At 46.5% G+C, this 8,918-nt stretch overlaps 1 protein-coding gene across 1 annotated transcript; it reads right to left on the reverse strand.

Moving 5' to 3' along the window:
• Positions 1-2,197: 2,197 nt before the first annotated feature.
• Positions 2,198-8,691, reverse strand: LOC119815744 (N-acetylneuraminic acid phosphatase). Its single transcript, XM_038332024.2, has 2 exons — positions 8,547-8,691; positions 2,198-4,388 (listed from the first exon to the last, which is right to left on the reverse strand). Exons 1-2 carry the CDS (start codon positions 8,634-8,636, stop codon positions 3,732-3,734), a joined length of 747 nt encoding a protein of 248 aa, XP_038187952.1. The 5' UTR covers positions 8,637-8,691; the 3' UTR covers positions 2,198-3,731.
• Between the last annotated feature and the right edge of the window lie 227 nt (positions 8,692-8,918).

Genomic DNA, 8,918 nt, shown 5'->3' on the forward strand with positions numbered 1-8,918 from the left:
ACAGCCCTTGTCTCCATGGGCCACAAGGCTTTATTACACATGCTCACACAGTCCTTTTCTGAAATGTTGATGGCAGCTTTCTTTACCAATTTTGGACCCCCTATCAGAGCCTGTTTGAAGGTCTAGTCATCCTGTGCAAATTTTACTTCTCCGTCTCTCATGCAGATGCCATTCCTCAAGCAGGCTGACATTACCTCTTTGGAGACAGTGACATCCTCCTGGCTGCTGAGGGCTCCATGCACTGGTGCTGGGCTGAATTCATTCTCTCTGGAAATGGTCTCTTCCTTCTCTGTCCCCATCAAATGATTTGATTCCTTTAAACCAGCTTAGGAATTAGGACCTGCACAGTAGCTGTCCTTTGGCCTCTGCATCTATACAGTGCCTGCTTGCTTATGCACCAGAATATCCAGTCAACACTTTTTGGTACATACAGACGTCAAAGAAAACCAGAGTCCCGGGAGTTCTCAAAGAAGCTGTTAAGAACATGTTTTTTTCCCCCCCAGAACTTCTCATACACTTTTTAAGAATATGAGTTGAGAAAGAAAATGATGCGAGGGAATTGCTGGGAGATTTTTAGTGCTGGGGATGCCCAGGACCACACACGTTAGACAAGTACTCTACCACTGATCTGGAACTCACTCTGCTCCAGTTCTATTTCCCTGAAGAGCTTCTAGTGCTGTGAGCCCCTTGATCGAGCCGAGTGTGAGTCCAATGGTGGAACTTGGGGTTGGGGACTAGGTGTGCCTCGCATGTATGGCATAAACGTAAGGGGGCTGTGACAGGGGCATGAGAGACAGTGGACAATGTGGGTGGGATAGACCTCAGTTCTCACTGATAACAGACAAGGATACGGAACATCTGCAGTCAACTAGAGCCCTTTCCAGACTCACTTGCAGGGTCCAGTGATGGAAGGGGGCACCTTGTGCAACACGAAGACAACAATCCATGCCTGTAGCTGTCTAGTAAGGGCAGTCCACATATTCAGTAGGCTACTGGAAGCTGTGCCGTTAACTCAGGACAGGGGCTGGCTCAATCCTCTGTCCTGCTCCTACGAACCAGATGAATGTGTTATGTGTGTGGCGGGGAAGCAACCACCTACTCTTCATCCCTCAACAGTGCCTGTCTTGAAGGTCTGATTAGGCTCTGAGAATGTTCACTGCTACAGTGGAGAGTGGGCCAATCCTTTGGGCTGGGCCCTTCAGATTGCTGAGTCATTTCTTTGAAAGTGACCAAGTAGTTTTCTGGGAACAAGCAGAAGACTAGTTTGTGTTTTGTTTTTCTTGGAGGAAGGCTTCCTCCACTAAGTAGATATGAAAGGAACAGCAGGTAAGGAAGAGAAGAGATGGCTAGGTTTTCCTTGCCTCGGGTCCCTTCCAGATGGCCCAGCTGTGATGCACTGTCCTCTGCTTCCTGAGTGTGGACGGCATGATGACCAGCTGCCTCCTGCTGTCACATCCCGACATGATGGACAGCACGGCCTGAAGCCAAAGGTGAGAACTGCCCTTCATCCAGCGAGGGCTGTGTGCTAGCATCCATGACTAAATGTTACTGAGTTGACGATCTTCTCTGTAAGGCAAGGCTGACTTTCAGGAGTAGGGGTGGGAATCAATGACTTCTTTTGTCCACTGGGAAAAGTAACATTCAGGAAATCTGAAAAAGCTCTTGAAGACTTTAAGTAGTCGGGGGAAGGGTTAGAAAGACTGCAAAATAAAGTTGAAGAAACATCTCAAAAAGTTAATAACAGACATGGGAAAAGGAGCACAATGAAGTGTGGGAGGTCGTGGGGGGGGGGTCTAACATCTGAACAGTTGGAGCTTCATTAACAGAAAATAACAATCCCCACAAAACCCAAGGGAGTAGGAGGGCACTGAAAATAAACAGGGGCTGGAGAGATGGCTCAGTGGTTAAAAACACTGGCTGCCTTGTAAGATCTGGTTCAGTTCCTAGCACTCAGACAATGGCTCACACCATCTCTAACTTCAGTTCCAGGGAATTCGAGGCCCTTGTCAGACCTCTGCCCATGTGGTGCAGATACATGCATGCAGGTAAACATTCATACACACCCATTAGCATTTCCCAGGATCAAAGAGTAAATTTGAAAAGGTTCAGAGGGCCAAACAGAGAGAAACATAATTCTCATCAATGGACTGCCATAGTTCCCAGAGCTGCAGGAGAGAAGAACCTCAACACAACAGTCTGGTGTCGGCTGTTATTTTAATAACCATCTACATAATTATTTTTGTAGATTCAACAATTTTTAGATAGGTATATTTGATGAAGGTCATATAGGCACTCTACTTAGAACATTCTACTTCACAGCAGCCACACTGTAGGACAATCAAGGAAGGACACAATAATGTTCTAAAGACTAAAAGAGAGAGGCAAACACAAGAGGACATCTGTGTAAGCAGAGAATCTGGTTGTTATTCACAGACAGTGAACAATGGTTATTAGGTTCACGACTAGGGAGAACCTGGATTTGATGGTCCCACTCTTCGAGTCAAACACACATTTCTCAGTGTAGTCTAATATTTCCCTTTGGTGCTTTCTTCTAATATTTAAAGCCTACTCAAACCAACTCCAGTATTATCCACTTCATTTTTCCCTGATTAGCCACCCATTCCAAGCCTGGTTACGAAATCATTAGTCTGTTCAGTTTAACAGCCTGGGGGGAATTCTCTGACTGCCAATGCTGCCATGGAACATTAATCAAGCTCCAAACAAGCACTACGGGGTCTGAGACACAGTGCTTCCTCTGTGGGAAGTAAATTCAAGACAGAGGTAACTGTGAGAGCCATTCAAGTTGTTTTTCTTGCTTTATTTATTTATTTATTTATTGAGGCAGGTTCTCACTATGCAGCCTTGAGCTCAGAGATCCATCTGCCTCTGCTGACTGTATGCTGGGATTAAAGGCGTGCGCCACCACACCAAGCTTTCAACACCTAACTTTCTCTACTAGTGTGGTCATCTGGTCACCAGAAGTCAGACCAGGAGAGAGGCTGCCTGGTCAGAACACATGGAGGCAATTCTCTTCTTGTGGATCCATAGAGCCTTTCGGTGTCATGTGCCAGCACTTAACCTAAGCACAATGCCCAGTCCTCTCCACTGTGTGTCCGAAAATAGGTAAGTTTTACTCTTTAGGAATAAAGACTATGGAAGTCACAAGCTCGCTCTAGAAGTATGAAAATGGTGTGGAAAAGGAGCACCATGGGTTCATTTTTAATAGTTTTTTTTTAAATTATAAGAATTTATCATGTTCACACCACAGAAAATTTAGTCCAAAAATCATGCAGAAAAATTAGATAAGAACATTCACACTTGAAGTAGGCAAAATATTTTAACAAAAAATTTGTCTAAAATATGTAGTTTCACTATGAAATGCTTTGATTTGTATGATTTAGTACTTATACCAACCCAATTCAGTTGATTGAATCTCTATTTTAGAATATCTATTTTTTTTTAAAAAAAATATCTATGCTATAAACCAGTGCCATGCATGTCCACATGTAAGCTACCCTGCCTTCTTCAAGTTTTCTGGACTACACAAAAAACCTGGATCTCAGATATGAATACAGCCTATGGCTATCAACAGCAGCAGGGCCGGGAGGCTCTTCACAACATGGCAGCGAATGCCTCGCTCACACTCTGAACCAAACACAGAGTGCCTTGGCCTTTGTTAGTTCTAACCCTGCAAACTGGCTCTGCACTTGGTGGCTGTGTTCTTCTGTGTGTTACACAGACATGTTGACTTTGCAATCTATGCTTTGTAAGAGAGCAGGTAATTCCAGCACTGAGGAAACCATGTAGTGAGGCATGGGGGAGGATGTCAGCGGCACCCTTCCGCTCCTGTTGATCCAGACCGTGGCCTTCAGTCCTGCATTGAGGCCTCCTTGTATATCGGTTTCTAGTGTGTCACCGACCATCACGCAGTCCCCTGGCTGCACTCCAAGGAGATCACAGCAGTGATAAAATATGGAAGGTGCTGGTTTCTCCTCTTTCTGCTCTCCGCCTACAACAATAGCATCAAAATAAGACTGGCAGGCGCAAGCCTCGATCTTCTCCCTCTGGGTCTGTCTGTCACCGTTTGTTAACAAGAGTAGGCGGACCTCTTTGCGAAGTTCAGCGAGCATGGTTTTGACGTCTTCCGCTAGGGTCATATGCTGTAAACGCGTAGATTTCCACAGAAAATAACATTCTTCTGCCAATTTCCTATGGTTAGCACCACCTTTGGTCTCCTGGATGGCTTCTTCCCAGTGTGCAGTCCTCACGTCTGTAATGCAGGTACTGTAAGGATGAAAGCATTCCTTGCTGAGTTTAACTTGAACTTTATCACAGATGACTTTCGCCTCTTCTCTGTAGTGGTATTTTGATTGTAAGAGCTTTATCACCTAGGCAGAAGAGGACAACTTGGTCAGCATATCTTGTCTTTAGCAGCCATGTCTTGAAGCAGAGATTTCTTCCCACTACCACACCTTCTCTCAAGGAACTGGCCTTAGTTTTAGAGATACCAAATTAAGAACTCTCCACCCCCAGAGACAATCAATCACACACATATCATCTGTCTGTCCCCTACCTCCACCCTGTGTCCCTCTCTGTCTCTTATTCCCATGTTTAAAAATCAGCATCTGAAGCCGGGCGGTGGTGGCGCACGCCTTTAATCCCAGCACTCGGGAGGCAGAGGTAGGTGGATCTCTGTGAGTTCGAGACCAGCCTGGTCTACAAGAGCTAGCTCCAGGACAGGCTCTAAAGCTGCAGAGAAACCCTGTCTCGAAAAACCAAAAAACAACAACAACAACAACAAAAAAAAAACACCAAAAAAAAAAATCAGCATCTGTTTTATGAAGCCCAAAACAAGCTTCCACTGGTTCAGTATGCTACCAGGTTTCACGCTGGTCATGAAGGCACAAAAATAAGAATTTTGCTTAAATCTAGTAGAATATTTTAATAACTTCTGAAAAGCACTTCTATCACACACGCACGCATGCACACACAAGTACTGGGAACGGAACCAAGGGCCTTGTCTACATTAGGTATACCATACCACCAAGCTACAGCCCCAGCCCTATTGTACCCATTTGATCTATCTTAACATTTACTGAGGACTGAATTGTGGCTAGCTTTATGGCTAAATTAGTACCAATCTTCTTAACATTTGCTATAACTCTACAATTTCCCCTTCAAGACAAGGTAGTATCTTGAAAACCTTAAAATTGCTAAAAAATTTTCCTGAGTTGGGATCTGCATCCATACTTGCCCGCTTCCACAGCAGACATGCTGGCCTGGTAGTACGTACTGACCCCTTGTGCTTGGGGCATCACCACAGGAAAAGGAAGCAGACGGACAACTGTTGTTCATTGATGCTGGTTAGAGTACCACCAACAGTTAAACAGACAAGGACTATGGAAATAAAACTGAATTTTTGTTTTGTTTTTTTGTTTTTCAAGACAGGGTTTGTGTGTCCTGGAATTAGCTCTGTAGACCAGGCTGGCCTTGAACTCAGAGATTTGCCTGCTTCTGCTGTAGGATAATGCTCTTGTACACTGTAAAGATTTGTCAAACGCTGACTGACCAGTAGCTAGGCAGGAAGTATAAGTGGGACAACCAGACTAAGAATTCTGCGAAGGGGAAAGGCAGAGAGTCAGTCACCAGCCATATGCAGAGGAAGCAAGATGAGAATGCCTTACTGAGAAAAGGTACCAAGCTATGTGGCTAAACATACATAACAATTATGGGTTAATTTAAGTTGTAATACCTGAGCTAAAAGTCCAAACAGTTTATTATTAATATAAGCCTCCGTGTGTTTCACTGGTGCTAAACAGCTGTGGGACCAGGCGGGAGAGAAACTTCTGTTTACATGCTCCTGCTTCCCCAACCTTAAGATTAAAAGCATGTGCCACTACCACCTGGTCCCTGAATTCATCCTTAAGAACAGCTGAATAAGGCTTGGCAAAGTCATCCCTAAAACAAGAGTTGACAGGTAGGTAACATGGACATGGGAGCTTAATTCATTCCACACAGATAGCAACAAGGGCATGGATTTCTGACCCCAATGGGGCAAGCAGGTTGAGCCAAAATGGAAGGCATAAGGAAACAAGGATATGCTGGAGGGCCCTTGAGCAGACGTTGCCCAAATCCCTTCTTCACCCACTTTCCCTACACAGGCTTATCCATAGATGCATCTAGCATGCAGACTAGGGCTCAAGTGTTGCTCTAAGAGCAGTATTCAACCAACAAGAGGCAGAATGGATAAACAGCACACCTTCACTGCTTCCTGTACAACGGAGGCAGACTCTACAGCGTCATTCCGGAATGATGTCTCATGCCAGCAGCCACCTGATCACTGCTATACTTCATGATAGCCACCCCCACCCTTATCTCCCACACCCTACCAACCAACTACCTATACTGAACGACCTGCTTCAAAAGTCAGCCATACCATGGCAAATATTGATCTTCAGCAGCGAGAGCAAGGCATTGTGCTATGGTGGCTGGGAGTGGTGCTTGACAGCAGAACAAGGGCCTTTCCTGCACCACCATCAAAAAACATTTGGAATGGCTTATGACAGCTGGCATATTACTTTGGGATAGGTAAAAATTTATAAGGACTGTTGTAACCTTATAAGATAAAGTCTTTACAACATTTAACTGTGCTAATTTCATAGACGATTTATAAATAAAAGAACCAAGACTGGAGATTTGAACTCTTGTCCACCACCCACTTATTTAATTCCTGTCAAACAAAGACAATTAAGACAGCTCATTCCCTTTCAGGAAACCCAGGAGTCAGCCACAGGCACACCCTCTGACGGGTGCAATAAGAGATAGCATAAGAACATGGCGTCACCACTGTAGAGAAATACAGCGGGTTGGTGGTGTTGCTTTGAGATAGGAGTCTGTGTTGCCTAGATTGATCTCAAATTCTGGAGCTCAGGCGATGTTCTTGCCTTAGTCTCCCATGTAAATTTTGTTTTAGAAAACAAAACAAAACAAAGCTCACCAAGGCAGGAATGTGGAGGGTGAACTGGATGTGGTCAGCTTGGAGACAAGATCACAGTACAATTCGACAGAGGTCAAGCGTTTCTGCAATCAAGGCAAGAGTAAGGGGGTCTGGGAGGCAAGAGCGGATGAGGGCATAGTTCTCTGAGCGAGCACTGGGTGCTACATTCTTCTCATGCACTGTATCGAAACTACCTGATGTTTAACACAGACTAACACTCACACTCTACGAGGATCTGAGCCTAAGCCTAGACATGGGGACCTGCTGAGGCACTTGGTACCGGGAAAACGTGATTTAAACTCAAGGTAAGGTTTTCGAAGCCTGTAACCAGAAACAGCTTAAAACAAAAACCGAGTTTCCAAACACTGGGCTTAGCTGGGTAAGAATGTGGGTTAAGCATTGACTGTCTGCAGGTAGAGATAACGGAGAGGGTGTCAGAATACAAGAGACAACCAACAGTGTGGAAAAGCTTCCTTTAAGACTGATTCCAAATGTGGGGACAAGCAGCTCCGTGGAAAACTCTTGTTTAGGATGGCAAGGCCTAGGTTCAAACCTCAGAACCAGGAAAGTGCGCGTGTACACATGTACACACGTACACACACACCCAAAACCAATTCCAAATACCTAGTGACGTTGGCACTTTGGGAGTAATCTAACCACTTGGCAAGCCTATTGTACTCAAGTGGTGGAGACAAAAGCTACCTGCCAACAGATTTGGAAATACAGAGGAGAGCCCTGATGGAGATAAGGGGCGTAGATTTTTCTAAAAACACAGCTGTGCAGAAAAGCACAGTCCAAGAGGGAGGTTGTGCAAAAATTAAAAAAAAATAAAAATTAAAGTATGAGGTAGATACGAATTGCATGTGTGAAATGCAGCAAGAAAAAATGGGAAAAGTTTATGATCTGGATAAACAAAAACTACCTGATGAAGCATAGGACCCTTATATTGAAAGGGCTGGCTTTTATAAGTGTGTTTTCCACATCTGGTACGCCTTCCCTTTCTCGCTGAAGCTGAAGGCAGAGGAAGGAAAGTAGGGGTGGGTTAAGGACTGGAGAAGACAAAGAAGGTGTCCGACAGCATCTGCAGCTACAGCAAGAAGGATGCGGATCAGCAACGCCGCACTAAAAGAATGCCCACTCAGCATTTTACGTCCCAGGGGTCTCAACACCAGAGAGCCCTGCCAGCCAGACTGAAGCGTGCAGTGAAAAATGACTCTGCTGTAGGTTAAGTCCAGACCCGCCTCTCAGAGTTATGTAACTTCCTGGGCCAAAACCTTGTCTGAGCCTCTTTCCCCGCAACGCACCGCAGCCCCTCCCACGGGGGACTGCAGCGAGAGGAGGGCACGCAGTGTCGTCCCCGGCCGTCCGAGCCCGGGTGGCCACAGGTGGCGGCGACTCTGCAGTCGTGGCAGTTCAGAGTCCAGCACCCCGCCCCGCGCGCGCGGGAAGGAAGAGCAGCTCCAGGGGCGAGCAGCGGGGGACCTGCGGATGAGGAGCCGACCGCGGAATGCTGGCCCGGCCGGGGAAGGCGACGGCGCGGGGACGTTACCTCCATCATGCCTCTCCGGCTCGCCTCGGCCGTGTCGATGAGCGTGTTGTCCAGGTCAAAGAAGACCGCGCGCACCCGACTCAGCCCCATCGCTTCGGCTGCTCAAGCCGCGCGCGAGCCGCCCCGGCCGCACCGCGCATGCGCGAGGCCGGCGGGGGAGCTGTGGGGCGGGGTTGCGGGGTCACCTGACTCTCCTGAAGCGCCGGGGCCTCTCGAGCATGTGCGGCCGAGAGATTACGCGAGAGTCGGACAGTATAAATTTTGTAGAAGGTGCGCGTGCGCGGGATGGGCTAGAGCATTTTATGGCTTCGTCTTTGGTGTGTGGATGGACGGTTAATGGCGCGGTTCTCTTCTTTAATGACTTGGTGGGCT

This window comes from Arvicola amphibius, chromosome 5, assembly GCF_903992535.2.
Source record: "Arvicola amphibius chromosome 5, mArvAmp1.2, whole genome shotgun sequence".
Taxonomy (NCBI): Eukaryota; Metazoa; Chordata; class Mammalia; order Rodentia; family Cricetidae; genus Arvicola; species Arvicola amphibius.

Coding starts and splice junctions, on each gene's coding strand:
- LOC119815744 (XM_038332024.2), bottom strand. CDS start 8,636: ATGGGGCTGAGTCGGGTGCGCGCGGTCTTCTTTGACCTGGACAACACG. Junction 4,389..8,546: donor GCCGGAGAGGCATGATGGAG/GTAACGTCCCCG, acceptor TCTTCTGCCTAG/GTGATAAAGCTCTTACAATC.